Source organism: Callorhinus ursinus, unplaced genomic scaffold, assembly GCF_003265705.2.
Source record: "Callorhinus ursinus isolate GAN/ISIS: 27379988/994484 unplaced genomic scaffold, GSC_fseal_2.0 scaffold13, whole genome shotgun sequence".
Taxonomy (NCBI): Eukaryota; Metazoa; Chordata; class Mammalia; order Carnivora; family Otariidae; genus Callorhinus; species Callorhinus ursinus.
In genome coordinates this window covers 11979032-11998709 of record NW_027397075.1, presented here as the reverse complement: position 1 = coordinate 11998709, position 19678 = coordinate 11979032, and the positions used below count along the sequence as shown (strand labels likewise).

At 56.3% G+C, this 19678-nt stretch overlaps 1 protein-coding gene across 2 annotated transcripts in view; it reads right to left on the bottom strand.

The window, feature by feature from the left end:
• Positions 1–49: 49 nt before the first annotated feature.
• Positions 50–19678, bottom strand: part of PPL (periplakin) — a 43784-nt gene continuing 24155 nt past the window's right edge. The window contains exons 3-22 of one of the 2 annotated variants that reach the window (XM_025859083.2): positions 18633–18787; positions 17770–17890; positions 17057–17182; positions 16922–16963; positions 15297–15458; positions 15093–15200; positions 14036–14131; positions 12731–12853; positions 12483–12629; positions 11763–11914; positions 10649–10746; positions 10267–10424; positions 9394–9572; positions 9172–9310; positions 8197–8390; positions 6617–6767; positions 5667–5750; positions 4926–5042; positions 4348–4440; positions 50–3534 (exon numbers count right to left, since the gene is read on the bottom strand). In XM_025859083.2, the coding sequence (XP_025714868.1) occupies positions 871–3534; positions 4348–4440; positions 4926–5042; positions 5667–5750; positions 6617–6767; positions 8197–8390; positions 9172–9310; positions 9394–9572; positions 10267–10424; positions 10649–10746; positions 11763–11914; positions 12483–12629; positions 12731–12853; positions 14036–14131; positions 15093–15200; positions 15297–15458; positions 16922–16963; positions 17057–17182; positions 17770–17890; positions 18633–18787 (5109 nt within the window). In that variant the 3' untranslated portion in view covers positions 50–870. The remainder of the gene's footprint in view (positions 3535–4347; positions 4441–4925; positions 5043–5666; positions 5751–6616; positions 6768–8196; positions 8391–9171; positions 9311–9393; positions 9573–10266; positions 10425–10648; positions 10747–11762; positions 11915–12482; positions 12630–12730; positions 12854–14035; positions 14132–15092; positions 15201–15296; positions 15459–16921; positions 16964–17056; positions 17183–17769; positions 17891–18632; positions 18788–19678) is intronic. The other variant, XM_073899558.1, reaches the window with a different exon arrangement.

Sequence of the window (19678 nt, the reverse complement as noted above, 5' to 3'; positions counted from 1 at the left end):
AGAGGAAATAAAAAGCCTCACGTGCAAAAGAAGAAGAAACACTATGAAATTAGAATCAAGCCACCAGGTGTTTATTTTCGCATTATAAATAGAGTTCCCTAGTCCCATTTTCTTACATAATACATGAGATAACAGAGAACCTAAAATTCATTTGGTGAAGTCAGTGTATGGTTAGTATACCTCAATACCAATGAGCGGATAAGAAGACTTGTAAGGCACTAAAACTAAGGCTAATAGCAATACAGTCCTTTATGAAAATACTTTAATTTCAGAACCACAACACATTCTCTGATGGTGCGTTTTCCTGGGACAATCTGGCTGACAGTTTACCTTCACTATAGCACCGAAGGCCAGACATTGTTCTGGCTTTGCACCTTTTCTGGCCTAGAACCCGGATCTGTCTCACCAGGAGGCCTCTGACAGAAAGTCTGCTCTCAGCCAGTACTCAGGGGGGATATGAATGCAGGTCAGCAGCCCTGAGGGTCCCAGTCCTTTGATGTATGGAAAGGTATGTGAAAGGGAGGCCTTTCTGCTCGAGGGTCCCCCCAACCTGGGGTGTGAAGGCCGGTGCTCGGAGTGGGCTTGTCTTCTTCAGTCGTCATGGGTCATGTGCTTTAGTTTTTTCGGGTTGCTTCCAGGTGTCACACAAGGAGTCTACTGATGGAAGTGTGTAGGAAAAGGGACAGCAGAGTGGCATCATGGTTGTCTGATCATCAGAGAATGAAGCAGGTCCCTCACCCAGGTTGAATGACAGCGAGGGTTGGGGGATGTGCTCAGCTCTGCACAGGTCAGGAGTCTGCACAGGGCCAGGGAGGAGAAGACACGGTGGTACTGGGTAGGCTTCCAAGAAGACAGGGGGCTAGGCTGTGCCTACTTCTGTCCAGACACCAGGACGGCCAGCTCCTGAATGGACATATCCTTGTTGACATAGCGGTCATACTGAGCCGGTGTCAGCCTTCCTTTCTGCAGGGCCTCTTCAATGGAGAACTTCCTGCCAGACTTCCTGTCGTGGATCACAGAGGACTCTCCGCTAGGACCCTTCACCGAGATTTCCTCCCAGTCACATTCCTGGCTCCTGAGTTTGACAAACATGTTCCAGTCGATGAGACCGGCCCGATGGGCTTCCTCTGGGGACAGCTCCCGGCCCGTGTCGGGGTCGATGACCACAATGGAGCGCCGGAGGTGGTTCTCCCTCTGCTCCCTCTTGACGGCCACGGAGCCCAGGCGCTTCTGCAGCTCATCGATCTCAAGGTCTTTGTCTTTGGAGAGCCTCTTGAGGTCATCCAGTTCTCTCTCCAGGGACCACAGTCTAGAGTCCAGGTTCGTCGCAGAGTCTGCCGTGGTCATGTTTCTCAGGTCTCGTGTTTCTGTTGCAGCCATTTCAATTTCCGACTGGAGTCTCCGGGTCTCGAGCTGCAGGCTCTGCCGCTCCAGCTGCAGCCTGTGGTTTTCTTCCCTTAGGAAGTCCAGCTCTTTGGATGACTTGGAGTTACAGAACTCCAGCTCCGACAGCTTGGCTTCCAGCCGACTCACTTCCGCATCCAGATCCCTCTTGCTCCGGCTCTCCTCCTCCAGGCTGCTCTTGAGCTTCTGGATCTCTTGTTCGGTGTCACCTTTCTCCACCTGGATGCTTTCGGAGAAGACCACCTTCTCCTTGACCTCCATCTTCTCCAGGTTGTCGAGCTTCTTTCTCAGGGTCTCGAGTTCGCTCTCCAGGACCTGCCGCCGGTGCCTCTCTTCCTCGAGCTGGACTTTGAGCAGAGAGTGTTCCCTGGCCTGCTGGGGATCCTGCTGCAGCACCACCTTCTGCTTGAGGGTCACTTTCTCCCGGGCCTCCCCCTCCTCCTCCTCCAGGTCGGCCAGCCGCTGCTTCAGACGCTGCACCTCCAGCTCGGCCTCCCTGCGCGCCTGCCTCTCGCGTTCCAGCTCCTCCAGCTGGCGTTCAAGCTCCGCACGCCGGCGCTGCAGCCGCCGCAGCTCCCCCCGGAGGTTGTCGATCTGCCGCAGCTCCACGTCGATGCTCTCAGTGAAGGCGTTCACCTCAGCCCGCAGGCCGGGCTCCTCCTCGTACCTGACCACCTCGTGCTGGACCACCTTTTCCTTCACCTGGGACAGCTCCTCCTCCTTCTGCCTGATCTTCTCCTCCTGGGAGGCCCCCTCCCTTTCCAGATCCACTTGTTTCCTCTGTTCCTCTGAGAGCCTGGCCCGCAAAGACTGCACTTCCTCTTTGGTTTGGGGGTCTTCCTGGAACTGGAGGATCTCCTGGACCACCTCCTTGGTCTGCACCTGGGGTTTGGTGTCTTTCAGGGACTGGATCTCTTGCTTCAGCTGGTAGATTTCTAAATCACACCTTTCAATGAGTCTTGTCTTGTCCACAATCTCCTCCCTGAGCCTCTGAAGCTCCTTCTCCATCTCAGGGTCAGTCTTGTACTTGATGACTTCCTTGGTCACTTCTTTGACCTCTACCTGAGGGCCCCGCCTCCTGAGCGCCTCCAGCTCCCCCCGGTAGCTCTTCAGCTGCTCCTCGGCCGCCCGGTACTTGCGCTCCTGCTCCACGAGCTCCAGGCGGAGGTTGGCCACTTCCCTCTCTGCCTCGGGGTCCGGCCGGACGATTTCCCGCACTTTCTCCTGCACCAGCACTCTGGCATTTTCCTCCTCCAAGGCCCAAATCTTGCGGAGCAGCTCAGTCTTCTCCCTCTGGTTGGCGCGAGCCTTGGCCTCCTCATCCTCATACTGGCGTTTGAGGTCTCCCACCTCCCTCTCGGTTGCCACATCCTTTTCCACCTTGAGCACCTCCTTCACTGTGATCTTCCCCTCCGCCATGGCCCGCTCCTTCTCCAGCCTCTTGAGCTTGTCCTGGAGGAAGGTCAGTTCCTCCTCGCACTCCTCCCTGAGCTGGCCCTCCCGCTGCTGGGCCTCCTGCAGCTGCCGGTACTCTGCCTCCAGCTGGGGGTCATTCTGCAGCTTCACCACCTCCTTCTCGGTCACCACCTCCTGTGCCCGGTTCTTCTCCTCGGCCAGGGCCGTGATGCGCTGCTGCAGGAGGGCCGCCTCTGCTTCCCGGGTGCCTTTCTGCCGCCTCAGCTCCTCCAGCTCCTCCCTGAGCTTCAGGACCTCATCCGCCTGGGCTCTGTCTGGCTCGATGCGCAGGACCTCCTTGACCACATACTCCTGCCCCCCATCCCTGGTCTCCTGCTCCAGGGTGCGCAGCCGCAGCCGCAGCGTCTCCAGTTCGTCCTGCAGCAGCTGGTTCTTGTGCTGCTCCTCCACCAGGGTCTGCTGCATCTGCTGGAAGCCCTCCTCGAGCACAGGGTCTGGCACCTTCTTCAGCACTTCTTTCTTGACCACCGCTTCCTGGGGGCTCCGCTTCTGCAGAGTCTGGATTTCTTCCTGGGCGCTCCTGACCTCCTTCTCCAGCTGCTGTCTCCGCTCAGTCTCCTCGTCCAGCTCCTTCTGAACCTTCCACGTCTCCTCCACTGTGGAGCCTGCTGTGCTCCCTTGCAGGGTCTCATGGCTCGCTCCCACCTCCGGCTGCTGAGGAGGAGAAGACAGTGCGTGGTTAAAGCTGCACGCTCTGCCTGGCCTGTTCCCACCGGTCAGAGCACACCTCGGTTACCTATGAGCATGTCAGACTGGTTGTCCGGTGACCCCGAAGGCTCCCTCAGTGCCGAGGTCACTAGAGTTCTAGGGTTACTTTTGAAAATGGTAAAAACAAGTAGTTTAGGTTTTTTAAATGATAAAATATTTTACAGCCACAGAAGAGTGTGGAGTGAAACCACACTCTGGTCGTGTTCCCAGAGGCTATGGGTCATCTTTGAGACGTGTATCTGTGCACAGATGGTTGTCCCCTGTTCTGCACTCAGCTTGTTTCCACAGTGGTGCTACTTCATTTTCCACTGTGTGGACGGACGGACGTGGGCTTCTGAAAATAAGTAACCTGCTCCTGGGAACTCAGCAGATGTTTGTTGGATGGCACGCGTGTTACAGTCATGTCAACAGAGGCGCTGGCGGGGGCCAGTACTTGGCCTGGTGCTGTCCAGCCATGTTAGCAAGGGACACTGCCGCCAGCTCAGTCTGTTTCTTAGAAGCAGAATGAGCCTTATTTCTCACCTGCTGGCATAGTTTTGAGTAAAATGTCTTAGAGGGGCACCTAGGTGGCACAGTGGGATGACTCTTAATTTCCGCTTAGGTGGTGATCTCGGGGCCGTGGGATTGGGCTTCGAGCTATTCGAGGAGTCTGCTTGGGATTCTCTCCCTCGCCTCTGCCTTTCCCCTGTCTCTTTCGCTCTCTTGCTCTAAAATAAATATAATCCTAAAAAGAAAAAATGTTTTACTAAGATCTGTTACCTGTCTCAGGATACTCAGAGCAAACTCCAGATTCTGCAGCCTCTGTCTATTGATGGCGTTAACTTCCGTGAACTTGGCAGCAAGAGCAGCTTCCTACAGGAGAGAAGTTAGCAAACAGAAGTCAACAGGCTAAGCAAGAGCAAGCTGGACAGTGTTTGGAAAGTCCGGCATTTGGGGACAGAGCGTGGCTTCTGGCCTCTTGCTACCTGGAGTTGGAGTGCAGTCTCAACTGATGGAAAAACTGGATTTAGAGGGAGAAGGCTAAGTCCCCTATCTGTGCCTTAATGTTCTCGTGTGTAGAAGGAATCACATCATCCCTCCATATGTACTTAAGAGGAGCAAAGTGGGAGCCTCCCAAATCCATGGCTCTGGCCCAGATACCTCCAGAAGCCTGTCTTTCTAGGTGTATCAGCGTGGCTGCCCGAGAACAAGTCCGTTATTTTTTCTTACTGAACCTGTTTGCACCCAGGAGGGCTTCTCAGCCCAGCTTCCCTACTGGGTGTACATCTCGGAGGCCTGCATGCCCTGCTCCCTAGAGGCCCCGGCAGCTCCAAGGAGGCCTAGCCTGCAGAGCTCACCTCTTCCCTCACTTTGGCAGCAGGAGACTGGAGCCTGGCTCTCTTGCTCATGTGGCTGTTCCTTCCATTCTCCAGATCAAGAAGGGACCTGAGCTTCTCGGCTTCTAACTCATAGTCCTGAGTGAGAGAGAGACGTCAGAGAGGGCAGACAAAGGCATGAAGTCCGAAATGTTGTGCCCCTTGCAGCTGACTGCAGATGTCTGCACAGCTGCATCAACCTCCAGGAGGTTTTGAGAACCATCGGCCCAGCAGCACCACAGAGCTGGGTCTCTAAACGACCTAGGACACAACGGAAAGTGCCAGCACTCGCCCAAGCGCCCCCCAGGGCTCCCCCCAGCCCCACGTGTGGCACTCTGCTGCTTCATTTACCGCAGCGCCGGAAGCAGTTCCTCACCTTGCTGCCTCCCGATCCCCCCCTTGTGTGAGTGTGACAAGTGGATGAAGGATAACTCGCCTGGCTGTTTCTCTGCTATCCGCCATTTAGGTGCTTTCTTGTTTTTCTGTTTTGCTTTTATAAATAGTGCTGTTGGAGCGATTTTGTTTATCCTCCATTGTTCTTTGGTCATTTTCCCCTTGAGGATAAATTCTCCCCGTGTACTGCTCTGAGCAGTAGAAATCGCTTTTCTGGCATTCAGTGTCTGGTACCCTTGGTTTTCCCCAGGGTTGTGCCAGTTTACAGGATGCCTGCCATGCCCGGCCCAGGGCTTCCCTAAGCAGTGCACCTGGTGGGAAGAGGCTCACCTTGACAGCTTGCTGGTACTGCTGGGAGTGGGTGCAGACTTCGTGAACTTCCTGTTCCCTTCTTGCTATCTCATCTAGCAGGTTCTATAAAACAACAGAGACTTTAAAAATCAAATTAAAAAAAAAAAACAACTTGATAGAGTAGCTGGATTCCTTAGAATCTGAAATTCTTCTTCTGTAGCACAAGGAGTAAAGAAAGGCTTCCTTGTGTACAGCTGTTCGTCACAGAAGGCAGTTCTCTGGCCCTGTGAAGAAGGGCCGGGAGGATAATAGTCTTTGCCCGGAAACCAGTGTTTATTGAGTGCTTCGAAACGTCAGGCACTATTCTCCCATCTTACTTAGATTATCTCATTTAATCTCCCAGCCACCCTGTGAGGGAAGCACCATCATGGTCTCTGGTTTAGGAGGACACCGAGGCACAGGGAGGTGCAGTGACTTGCCCAGGGGCACACAGCTATTAGGGGTAGAACGTCGCTTTGAGTCTAGGCTGTTGGGGTCCCATGTCCCTTGTCCCACACTCCAAGACTCTGCTGCCTTCCAAGGAACCAGGACTCTGAACCCTGGACGTGGGACCTTTCACCACAAGTGCTCCCCCTGTGTTGCGGCGACCATTCATTTGCTCATTCAGCCAGCCTGCTCGGATGGTCCACGCCAGGCCAGGCCCCGTACTGGACACCAAGGGGAGAGCGAGACCGCTCTCGTTCTCAGACTTAGGTGCCAGGGCCAGGTAGGGCCGAGGTCCCTTGAGGACACAGCTCTGCCAGGCCTTTGCCCTCCTCCCACCGGGGCAGGTGGCAGGCACTGCCTGGCTCCCCCCCGCCCCCCCCCCCCCCCCCCCCCTCCCCCCCCCCCCCCGGGGGAGGGGGGCGGCACCTCCCGGCCCCCCCCCCCCCCCCCCCCCCCCCGCCCGTGCCACCGTAGGCCAGTGAACATGGAGGCAGCCACCCTACCTTCTGATTCTTGAGCTTGGTCTCCATCTGGCTGAGGCTGTCTGTCTCCTGGGGCTCGTAGCTGGGGATATGGGACAAGAACTGGAGCACGTGGTCGTAGCCGCTGCAGTAGTTGTCATATGCGGCCCTGGCACTCTGCAGGCTCTGGGCCCTACGGGGACAAAGCCCGTTGTCAGGCCTCTGCCACAGTCAGCGGATGCCTCCTGTACCTTTTCACAGAAGTCCTCTCCAAGCAGGAGGGATCATAGATAATCTAACAAGATAACCTAAGTAGTCCCTAAAAAGAGGGTGGTTAATGAAATTACGTAATGTTAAGTTGGAACACACTGCGGCCTCTGTCAAGCACAGGTAGGTCCCTGTGTACTGACCAGCAGAGACGCCCACGGGGCATTACAGGCCCTCAGTAACCCACAAGTCCAAGGAGAAATCACAGGAGACGCTAGGAAACCTGAACTCACTAAAAATAAAACTAACATTTGGAGGACATAGCAAAAGCAGTGCTTATAGGGAAATTTGCAGTTCTCGGTGCTTTTATTGGAAAAGGAGGAAGTGCTCAACAGTGAAAGAAAAAAAGAAAAATTAAAGCTAAGAGCAGCAGCAGGAAATGGTAGAGAGCAGATGCCCATGACAGGAGACAGAAGAAGGGAGAAGAGGCCTGAAACCAAAGCCAGTTCCTTGAAATGGTTGGTGAATTGACGAGCCACACAACGGTCAGGAAGGAAAAAGAATATATAAATGAAATGAGAAAAGGCAGAACATCAGGAACGAGGGAGGGGACATCCCCTCGGGTTCTGGAACCAGTGAATAAGAGGATATTAGGACCACTTTTATGTCCGTCAGTTCACCCACTTGAGGAGATGGACAGATTCCTTGAAAGACAAGCTCCAGGACCTGCTCCAGGAATCAGATGACGCAGAGCAGCCTGATACCTAGTGAAGACGTTGAATTTGTTGTTAAAATCTCACACCCCAGGGCCCTGGGTGGCTCAGTTGGTTAGGTGACTGCCTTCAGCTCAGGTCATGATCCTGGAGTCCCGAGATCGAGTCCCACATCGGGCTCCCTGCTCAGCGGGGAGTCTGCTTCCCACTCTGACCCTCCCCCCTCTCATGCTCTCTATCTCTCAAATAAATAAAATCTTAAAAAAAAAAAAATCTCACACCCCAAAAACAAAACGACTTGCAGGTCTGCATGGCTTCTCCATTGGTGAATTCTACGCAATATTTAAGGAAGCAGGAGGTGTTCTGTACGGGGTCTTTTGCAGAAAAGAGAAGAGGAGGTTCCATTTACTGGCGCCCGACCCCGACAATGTGGATGACAGGAAAAAGCAAGCTACGGTGTAGGCAGTGAGTTGTCAACCATGTTACGTGCCCGCCCCAGCTCCTCGACAGTTTTAGAAGGGGACACAAACTGGTAGCCATGCTTCCCTTGGGGGATGGGCTGGTCACTGTAATCACCTTGGGTTTTTTAGTTTGTAGATGTATTACTGCTTTTCTCAAAAAGAGAAACTTTAGAAAACAGCCTTCGGCAGCCTCAGCGCAGACCAGCTAAGTGGAGGCTGCTGCCCGCCTGCGGCTCCTCACCTGAGCTCAAGCTGCTGGTGGAGGTTGTCAGAACGCTGGCCCAGCTTGTGCACCTCAGCCTCCTGGCGCTCCAGGTCCGGGCAATGCTCCTGGAAGCGGCTGGCCAGGGCGCTGGAGCACTGCTTGGCCGCTTGCAGGTTCCGTTCCACCTCACCGAGGAGGGGCTTCTGGGCCTGCAGCTCAGAGGCCAGGGCCTGCCGGGGCAGAGAGGCAGACGGCAGGCGCTGTGGCTGGGGCTCCCAGGGGCTAAGGCAGCACTGCCCCAACTGCTGGGGGCCTCCTGCCTCGGCAGGTGAGTAAGCCTGGGCATGGGAAGGGATCAGGGCTTTGCCTCCGTGTTTCTTCTTAAACCTGGTGGTCGTTTCTGCAACGTTCTGTCTCGTCACAATGACCACAACCCGGAAAACCTGACCTCTGAAAACCCTGCAGTGGGCAGCATGTGCCCTGTGACCCCGCGCCCAGGACCAGAATGACTGGCTGCCCTCCAGCCACAGGGCCTCAGCTCTGAGGTGAGGATCCCCACAGGAGAACTGGTGTGTGACGAAGGGGCCTCCCCAGGGCTTGAATGCCCACAGCCGACAGGCAGGCAGACACGCCAAGCGGCCCAGGGGCAACAGTGCGGAGAAAGCAGATGCTGGGGCTGCAGGCAGCTGCCAACTCTCCTGCTGCCGACCTGCTTGGGAGAGCGCGCTGGCCCAGGTGGCCAGATCTGCTCGTCGAGAGATCCTGGGAATCTGGCTGGTTGACGTGGATACTTCATTTTAAAATCAGGCCCCTGATTTCCACAAGCCCCCCGAGCAGCTGGGATTCGTGCCCTGGGTCTCCATTTGCAATCTCTGACTTGGCACGCAGCCTTTCAGAACCTAGAGACTCGCTGGCCTGGTACTCGGGGCCTCAGTCCCCGCCTGTTCAGAGGCAGTGGGTGGGGAGCACCTGGGGAAAAAGGCTCATGAGGTCCTGGGTCCCCAGACTTACCACTAGCTCCTGCCTCTTGCTGTCCAGGGCGCGGCCACTCTCAGGCACTGTGTCGTCCTGGGTCAGCTGCTTCTCATAGGTGGCCAGAGCCTCCCAGCCCTGCTGCAGGCTCTTCTCCAGACGGTTGGCAACGTCCACTCTGAGGACATGGGGCAGGAGTGACGGGTGCCCGCCTGGCCCCATGATCCCGCCCAACCTCCCCACCGCCCACCTGACACCCACTTCTCCTGGGCCAAGTCCAGCAGCTGCACCAGGTGCTCATATTTGCGGTTGGTGTCCTCCACCCGGGTCTTCAGCAAAGTTGTGGTGCTGTTGCCTGGGAGGGCCTGCATGAATTCCTCGCACTCAGCTGTGCTGCGCGCCTTCTCGGGCTCGATCCGCAGCAGCTCATTGGTGATGTTCTGTGGGAACCAAAACCCCTGGAGCTGGCCACAATCCAGCAGCCTCCTCCCCCTCCAGGGCCTTCAAGGCACAGAGGAAGCTGCTGTCCTCCCTGGGGAGCCAGCCCATAAGGAGCGTCCCCCGACTTCTGGTAGGGTGGGGTGTGACTCACAAGAGTGATGGAAATTAACAGGTAATTATCAAGCATCTACTTTTCCGCCCACATCAAGTGGATGATTTCAACCAGCTTGGGGGCCACTCCACCAGGTGGGTACTTTTCCTCTCCCCATTCACAGGTGACCCTGTAACTCCAAGCAGCTTAGGAAGGGATGTGATGGGGCCTGGCCACGACCCACCCCTGTACCCGTCCTCCTCTGGCCTTGTTTCTGAGCACACTGAGGCCTGGGCTCGAATAGTGGGTCTGCGGTCAAGCAGCCAGCAAGCAGCTCTAACTCCGAAGCTGCGGCCGCCATGCACTGTAGCCTCCCACTTGGCCACAAGCCCGCAGGCAGCAAGCCATGTGGAGGCAGCGTGAGCCTCGCTTGCCCTTCCTCCTGGGGCCGTGTCGGGGGCGCCAGGGCTCAGGCACCTCCTTGGTCATCAGCCTAAAACAGCCTCCCTCACTGCCACCACTCAGGACTTCTGGTTACATGGGGCAGGTGGTCCCTGTCAAGCACCAAGGCCCCCATGAGGAGGAGACCAGCCTAGCAGTACCTTAAGGTCCTTGGCCCGTTCAGCGCTGTCCTGCACAGCCCGGCCCTGCTCCAGTGGCGGCCGTAGGATCCCTGTGATAGCCTTCTCCTGCCGGTCCAGATCTCTGGCCACTTTATCCAAGCCAGCCAGCAGATGCCGCCCCTGAAGGTCGGAGGCATCTGCCAGAAGGAAATCACAGAGTCGGCTGGCAGTGAGGAACCGGATGGGGGGCCGTGAGGCACAGGGAGAGGGGCCTAGGAGGCCAGCTGGAACTTTTGGGGCTGGCCCAGCCTCCCCCACCCCAGCCCTCCCTGCCTCCTGCCATCCCATCTGCAGCACAGACCCAAGGTCCAGCCCCTCTTCCCTGTCCACCGGAGTCCTGCACAGTGGCCCCGGCACCCACCTCCAGGATTCTCTGCCTTCAGCACCTCATGCCGCTGCTGGAGTTTGCTCCTGCTCCTGGCTGCCTTCTGCCGCACGCCCCGGTACTGGCTGCCCAAGCTGTGGGTGCACAAATGCGCTGGGGGCCTGGGGCAGCCCACCGCCCCCTCCCCCTCCACACACGGGGCTCCAGACTGTGGCTGGGCAAAGGGCCCAGGGAGTCACAAGGCTCATCAAAATGCTCTGAAAAGTTAAAACCCGGCACACGTGGAAAGTTTGCTGTAATGCTACTTTCTTTACTTCTGGGTTCAGGTAGATCCTTCCTTCCTTCTCCTCTTCTTCATATCAAATTTTACTACCTAAAATTATCTCGTTTGTTCCTTTGTCTTCCCTAGCAAGATGTTACTCCTGAGGTAGCAGTACACAGTAGGTGCTCAATGAATACTTGCTGAATGAATACACGAAGGCATTCCTCAACTCATTGAACAAAGGCGATGTTGGGTACTTACTTTGCACCGGGTACTGAACAAGGCTCTGGAGACAGTAAATCTCAAGGAGCCCCTTCCCACCATGAGACTGACACACACAGTGTTCCAATAAAGGGCAGTTGCGTGCAGTGGGAGAAGGTGCTTGAGCCAGCGTGGAGGGTGAGTGAACAGTTGGGGGAGGCTTTCACAGAAGACGTGGCCACGGGACTATCTTAATTCAAGAGGCCTGAGCCAGCCGGGCCTTGAGTAGGTGTCCAGAGGGAACAGCATATGCAAAGGCACAGAAGTAGGTGTCCAAGTAGAGGGACCAGCATATGCAAAGGCCCAGAGGTAGGTGTCCAAGTAGAGGGAACAGCATATGCAAAGACCCAGAGGTAGGTGTCCAAGTAGAGGGAACAGCATATGCAAAGACCCAGAGGCACTTGCAGAGAAACAGCTCACTGACTGTGCCCACAGCCGGACAGTGACATTTGGCAAGTCAACCTGGCCAACGGGGTCTGCTCCTGTCCCACTTGAGCCCCCAAGGGGGTGCAGGTGTGGGGTCAGTTGCCTTCTGAGGCTGGGTCAGGATGCCCAGGGCTGTGAATGGGGCCTCAGGGGCCCAGCGGATGGGGCCAGTCCTTGCTGGCTCTATCCTTTGCCCCGTACCTGTCCGTCAGAGCCAGGGCCTCGGGGTCAGTTGGGGGAATCACGAAGCAGATGGCGGGGGCAGTCAGCTTGTTCCCTGCGCTGTCCGTGAGGTCCCAGCTCTCCCCATTGTTGCTCTGCAGGGTGTAGCTGTAGCCCCGTGAGATCAGGCCCTGGCAGGGGCAGGCCGGTCAGAGGACATGGAGAGACCTGCCCTGGCCAGTGACCAGAAGCCCAGTTGCCATTTCGCCCCACCCCTCAAACCTTAGCCCATCTCTCTGACCCTCCTCAAGACATTACACTATAGAGAGCAGGGAGGGTCCAGCTGCAAAGGGACATGTTGGGTCGGTCTGATGTCTCAACACTCACCTGGATTTCCCTTTGGGGAACTGCCCCCCCCGCCCCGCCCCGCGCCCAGTCCCTGAGAGCTCAGGGTGGGCATGTGACTCAGGCCTGACCAGTAAGAATGGCATCTGGAGCCAAAGTGACTGGTTTAGGCAGGACACAGGACTCAGCTGGTAGAACAGAAGGTCAGGGCGGCTGGTGGGACACGGGGGTGGGGGGGGCACAGGGGTTGGCAGAGAGTGACCCCAACTGCAGAGATGGACAGAGGTTCCCTGAAAACATTATGTGGGTCCCTGCATCCAGCATTGTCACTCCTAAGACTCTTCAGTGACCTCAAAGGGGCAGATCTGGGCCCAGCCTGCCTGGGGCACCCGGGGCACCTGGGTGGCAGCTCACCTGGTCACCCTCAAAGTCACAGAGTGCCTCCACGGGGATGGGCTTGAGCGGTGTCTCCCGGCGGTACTTGAGGGGCACAACCTGCTGCCCTCGCTTCTGCAGGCCCCGCACCACATGCTCGTACTTGTCCAGAGCCTTCTCCTGGTCCTGAATGTAGCAGGGGGAGGGCCCAGGTGAGACCACCCCCTTCCCCAGGTGGGAGCTGCAGGGAGGGGTGTGGAGAGGCCCTTGCTGGGCCCATCACTCACGTCCAGCTCCCGCAGCAGCAACTCAATCTGGTACTGGTCCTTGAAGTCAGGGCTATATTTCTGGTTCAGGTCCGAGTCCACCTTGTGTAACAGCTCCTGAGCATCCCTCATGTCTTTGTGGAACTAGGGGAGACCAGATGGCCCTATTACAGACAGGAAACCACTAGGATACCTAGGGGTGATCCTGGCTGTGTCTACAGGCTTACCCCCCCAACCCTCCCCGTCTGGCTTCTGGGGGCCTCTTGGGCCGGGTGCATTCCCACCAGTCCACGTGACGCCACTTTTAGGACATACATATTAAGTGTTCATACATAGGTACTGTTAAAGCTTTAAGTTCTTTTCTATTCCATTCCTCTCTTTGCGCTAGGGGTACCCTGACTTCACTCTACACTTTTCAAAGTCTTGATACACGGAACACAAGCCTCCCCACTTTGTTCTAGAAAGTTCTCTTGCCCATTCTTTAGTCCATCAACTCTGAAATCACTCAGCTGTCCCCTGGGCTGTAATAGTGAATGAGACGCTGAGGTCCCTGTGAAGCTCATAGCCCAGCGGGCTCCAGGCACTGAACCAGAAGTTACACCAGTGTCACCTGAGTTCAAGAGTCCCCAGTCCTAAAAATCAGGTCACCAGCCCTTGTGAAAAATACACATTCCTGTGGAAACCAGCTAATATCCACCAACGAAGAATGGATAAACACAATGTGGTCTGTCTGTACAAATGGACTAGGATTTGGCCATAAAAGGGAATGAAGTTCTGATTCATGCCATGACATTGATGAACCTTGGAAACATCAGGGTCAAGCGAAAGGAAGCCAGACACCAAAGGCCACGTAACCTGTGAGTCCATTTTCATAAATGTAGAGAAGGAAAATTCATAGAGACAGGTTAAAATTTACCAGGGGCTGGGGGAGGGAGGCAGAGAGAAGGGAGTGATTGTTTCATGGGTGCAGAGTTCTTGTTTGGGGTGATAGAAAAGTTCTGTAAACCTTCCCAAGGTGAAGGCTGCACAACACTGAATGAATGACACTGCATCATGTGCTTAAAAATGGCTAAAACAGCAGATTTCCTATTCTATATGTTTTACCAAAATGAAAACCCCACCTCCTTCCTGGGGTCCACAGTGACCCTTGAAATCAGATTCTCCAGCCCTGGCCTCCAGAGAAGACAGACAAGGGCCTGGCAAGCTCGGGGGCACACCCACGTATGCCATCAAAAGCATGGGCACTGGGTGGCTTGGGAAGGCAGCCCTGCTCCTGGAGGAAGCCCTGTGTGCTTCCATCAGTGATGCTCTGGGGCTGATGGGTACCTGGTGGTAGTCTTCCATGTACTTCAGGTGACTCTCCTCACAGATGAGCAGGTTCAGGTACTCCTTCCAATCTGCATGCACCGCCTCCATGTGTGCCTGCCAAGAGAAGGGGGTGGGGAGCAGGTCACTGCTTGGCAGGTGCCTGGGATGCCCAGGGAGGAATGGCAGGATTCTGGACCAGAGAATGGTGGGGGAGGGGGCACCTGGCATCCCCCTGAATGTGGCTCTGACAGAGGCAGCCAGCTTCTTTCCAGGCATGGGAGGAGAAAAGGGACATGTTGAGGAGCCAAGCAGGATTGCCATGTACAGGTACTTGGGTTGTGCACTGCACAAGGGACAAACGGGCTGCATCTCCTCAAAGTGATGCTTTTAAAAATTCACACAAAGGCACTGTAGAGGGTTGAATGGTATTCCTCCCTCCCCCAAATTCATGTCCACCCAGAACTCAGAATGTGACTTTATTTGGAAATAGGGTCTTTGCAGATATAATTGATTAAGGATCTCAAGACGAAATCATCCTAGATTGAGGGTGGGCCCTAAGGTCCAATGACTGATGTCCTTATAAGAAAAGGAGATGACATACAGAGAGACACACAGGGGAGGTTATGTGAAGACAGAGGCAGAGTTATGAGCGACGCAGCCCCAGGCCAAGGAACGCCACGGACTGCTGGCGACCACTAGAAGCAAGGAGAGGCAAGGAAGGAACTAGAACCTTCAGAGGGAACAAGCCTGCCAACATCTTGATTTCAAACTTCTGGCCTTCAGACTGAGAGAGAGAAAGTTTCTGCTGTTTAAAGCCACCAAGTTTGTGGTCATTGGTTATGGCAGCCCTAGGAAACCATTACAGGTACTGTATGGGGCCGAGGGCCGGACGTGGCAAAGGATGAGATAACGAGAAGAGATAGGGTCAGACAGAGGAAGGAAAGACAGCAAAATGGAGAGACAGACACAGGATGCAGGACCCCCATCTTGGGGGCTGCCTGAGTCCCGGCGGCCCACAGTAGAGGCCGCCCTGAGGCCACCCTGGAGGAGGCACGCCCTCCCCAGGCACACGCACCTCAATGGAGTTCCTCCCGGGGTGCTCAGCGGCTAGCAGCTGGTCACCCTCGCTGTGCAGCTTGTTAATTCTCTCCTCTTTGGCCTCCAGGTTCCGGTTGATGAAATTCTGCAGAGGGGGCAGTGGAAGGGGCTCAGCACCCAGTGGGCAGCCCTGTGCTCCCTGCCAGCCCTGCCCCCGATGCCCCAGGGCCCCGGGGCCCACCTCGTACTGGCGCCGGCGGCTCGGGTAGTCGAGGTTGCGGTCACTCCAGTCGTACTGCATGCGGCCCTTGGCCTGCTGGTCCAGCCAGTACAGCTCGTTGGTGCAGCGCTGCATGTAATCCTGCAGCGTGCTCAGGTGCTGCTGCCGAGCCTGGGATGCTGCCTGCAGGGGGGCGGGGGGGGAGGGCAAGGACAGGGCTGAAGCCTCCTTCCACCCTTCCACCCCTCCCCTTGGGCCGGCTCTGGCCGGTGTGCGGACAAGCCCAGCTCCACACTTCCTGGCTGGACCCCCTTGAACCAATCACCTGACCCTCCGAAGTGCATTCATTCATTCAGCAACCGTCTATGGCGCAGGTACTAAGTGCTGGGCTCTGCTCCAGGCTCTGGGCACACACCAGTGAGCCAGACAGACAGAACGGACTTTCTTGTGGAGCCTCGAGTTTGCTCACGCACAAAACGGGGATGACAGCAGCACTGGTCTCACAGGGTACAAAGACTGTCAAACAGGGGCGCCTGGATGGCTCAGTTGGTTAAGCGTCTGCCTTCAGCTCAGGTCGTGATCCCAGGGTCCTGGGATCGAGTCCCGCATCAGGCTCCCTGCTCCGCGGGGAGCCTGCTTCTCCCTCTGCCTGCCATTCCTCCTGCTTGTGCTCTCTTTCTTTCTCTCTGTGTCAATTAAATAAATCTTGGGCGCCTGGGTGGCTCAGTTGGTTAAGCGACTGCCCTCGGCTCAGGTCGTGATCCTGGAGTCCAGGGATCGAGTCCCGCATCGGGCTCCCTGCTCAGCAGGGAGTCTGCTTCTCCCTCTGACCCTCTTCCCTCTCGTGCTCTCTATCACTCATTCTCTCTCTCTCAAATAAATAAAATCTTTTTAAAAAATAAAATAAATAAATAAATCTTAAAAAAAAAGCCTGTCAAGCAGTTGGTGCTCAATAAATGTGAGCAGCTAGAGCTTCCATTTTTGCCTTTATCACGATCCCCGTACAGAGGCTAGGAGCACAGTAGCAAAGTGCTACCACAGAGGGAGCAGGGACGCTCGCCTTTGCTCTGCAAACACGAACAGGAGCGTGCCAGGACCATGCTGGGCACTTCTTCCGCATCAGCAATCCTAGGAGACAAGGCCTCGAAGGAACTCCACTGTACAGGTCAGGAAACTGAGGGTCTGAGAGCTTGTGGAGCTCGCTCAGGGTGTCCCTGCCAACGAGGGATGGAGACAGCTGGCTCCAGAGCCTGTGCCTCTCTCACCTGAGAGGTCTGAACTGGCCACAGCAAGGAAGCATTTAGGCATTCACAGCGCTTTTAAAAAGAACGTATTTCTTAAAAGTTTTGAAAAGGGAAATAGAAAACCTTTGCTTATAAAGCGCATGGCATTGTATCTGGCACACAGAAGGTGCTTAGTAAAGAAAAAGATGCCGACTGCAGGACGGGCTGTATCCAGGGGACCTGTTAGGGTTTTCCACAAGCACAGAGCAAACTGGGACACCTCTCAGGTGGGGGCTCAGGGTATGATCTTCCCACTCAACCCCTTTCATTCTGTTTGAAACGTTCACTGCACACGCTTCCTGTGCCCACACTCCTGGCTTCCCACCCCCACCCGGCCCATTCCCGGGGTGGGGGCCTTCTCACCAGCAGTTTCTGGTACTTGGCCTGGAGTTCGCTGTCTGGCTCCTGCGGACAGAGCCGGGGACACAGGTCAGGGCGGGACTGCAGGTGTGAGCCCCTCCTCCCCCGGGGCCAGGCCCGCTCCACCACCATGCGCACCTTGCCCCCATCCTTGGCCAGGTGGGGCCCGATGGCCTTGACCTCATTATGGAAGATATTGTGTTGCTCAACCTGGTGGTCCACCAGCGGCAGGTCCGTCCCAAAGCTCTGGCCGCTCAGTTTGTCCTGGGAGGGCAGGCGGAGAGATGACCCACAGAGGGTGGGCTAGGGCCCAGGACTCACAGCCCACCCACACACAAGAACCAAGGAGGGGGCCAAGGGGCCCCAGAAGAGAGAGGGGGAGTGACAGTCACCTTTACCACCCTCGCACCTACACATGTCAGCTCACTCAATTTCACTGTAACCTCAGAGGACTCCATGGCTGTCATATCCATTTTACAGACGGGGGAACAGAGGCCTGGTCAGGGGAGTGGTTGCCCAGGTCACACCACTAAAGGAGGACTGCTGGCTCCAGCAGCTGCCCTTCCCCATGGTGGGGACAGGCTGGTGAGGGCAGAGGAAGAGCATCCGGCCACTCCTCCGAGCCTGCCCGGGACCCCAACAACCAGGGTTGGAGAGCAATCCCAGGAGGGTCCCAGTCTCCACCACGTCCTGGGTGACACTAGGCTAGGTGCTACACCTCTCTGAGCCTTGCTGTCCTCACTGATGCAGCCATCGGGAAACATCAGGAACATGACCCGCTGTAAGGCAGGACCGTGGTACCCATGAAATGGCGGGGTCCTCCCTGCACACAGCTGAAGCCAGGGCCGTACCAGCTTTTCATCCACCAGTGCTGCCCAGTTGACCTGCGGGTCTACCTCCTTCACCACCAAGTTGTAGATCTGCTTGTGTTTCCCACGGAGGCTGGTCACACGCTCCTTCAGCTGACGGATGCTGAGTGGGGAGAGTGGCCATCCTGGTTAGTGGGGCCAGTTGGCAGGCCCACTGCCCATGCCCGTTCCCCCAGGAGGGGCCTCCCACCCCAGACACCGGGCTGGGGCTTTCTGCTCAGAGGCCTGGAAGGACAGGGAGACCGGGGCTTTGGGTTCCAGACAATCACTACCATCCTCCCTCACCCTTCCTTCCCCTATCAATGTTTTCCCAGGGCCTACTGTGTGCCCAGAACCATAGAAGGTTCTGGAAGAAACAGGCAGTTCCACTGCTCTCTGGAGCCTGCCATCGAGCAGGAACCACAGCGGTGGTGTGGGCCATGACAGGAACAGTGCAAGGACTCATGGGGCACCCTGAGACCCTTGCCCCTGCCGGGGTGGGGGGTGCAGAACCAGGCAGGAGGCATTTTGGGTACCAGTTTATCCACATCTGAGTGGAGGGGAGAGCCATGAGCACAGGAAGCTGGCTGGGCATCAGGGAGTGGGAGGCCATGCTCAAAAGCTTGGAGATTAGACAGCACGATGGTCAGGGACCTGTGGTCACACTATGCCTAGAACAGGGGACATTAGTGCTGTGCCTCAGTTTCCCTGACTACAAAATGGGTCATCATGAGGATAACATAAAGCATTTGGCATGTGTCTAGCATCCAGTTAGCTTTCAATAAACCCTGAGTTGGGTTCCAGAATGTGGAGCAGTCCACAGCCCTCCTGCCCTGTCCCAGGAACCTGGAGCGGAGGGGACCTACTCCTCGGCAATCATGTCTCCTTGGGGATGCTTCATGTGCTTGGCAATGGCTGTGTCTGCCTCTAGCACATACAGCAACTTCTCTGAGTCTGACACCTTCTGCAGGGTCACGTCCCGGTACTCGGGCTGTCGGCCCTCCTGCAGCCGGGCCAGGTCCTGTGAGAGTCAAGACAGAAAGGGGGATCGAGGCTGGGGACTCCATGGGCACTGTGGGGGTGGGAGGGGTGGGAGGAGAGGGCCAACAAGGGGCTCCCAGTCCCACCTAGCCTCTCCTCCGCCTCTCAACAAACAGCCCAGGTACCTATGTATGGGGGCTCTGGGACACACCTTCGAATGAAGAGGCATGGCCCTGCGCAGCCCAGTCAGATAAACAGATAAACCTCACAAAGGTGATCACAAGTTCATACAAGTCGGTGTTTACCAGGGAAACACACCAGAGGTGGAACAACAGGAACCTGCTGTAGATCTGGTGGTCAATGAGCCCCTCTAGAGGCGGTGACACCAGCTAAGAACTAAGGATGAAAGAAAAGAGTGTTCTAGGCAGAGGGAACAGCCTGTGCAAAGGCCCTGAGGCAGGAAGGCTGGCTGGGGGAGGAAGTGCAAGAGGTACAAGGCAACGGGGCCCCATCTGTCCTTAAAGGCAAATGCCTCAGGGCTCTACACGGCAACGGCACGGCCTTGAGGGCAGTCAGCACTTGTGACCCACAAGGGTGGCGGGGGGGGGGGAGTGGACGGTGGCCCATCTGGGGTGGCACCTGCAGAAATGGTGAGAGTCAACAGACCGGGTGGATATTTGGGAGGCACCGTCAGTGTCGCTGATGAGCCCAGGGTCTCTGCTTGTTTAGGGAAGAACAATGAACTGGCAGCCAGGACAGCAGGTGTCTACACACAGTCTGTTCACTCACTCGGACAACATTCCTGAGGCCCAGCCACACACCGTGCGGGGCCCTGGAGACCCCAGGGCAGTGGGGGAGGCGAGGACAGACCGGGGACTGGGCTGAAGACAGACCGTGGAGGTAACACGGGGGGCCAGGAGGAGCCAGTGCC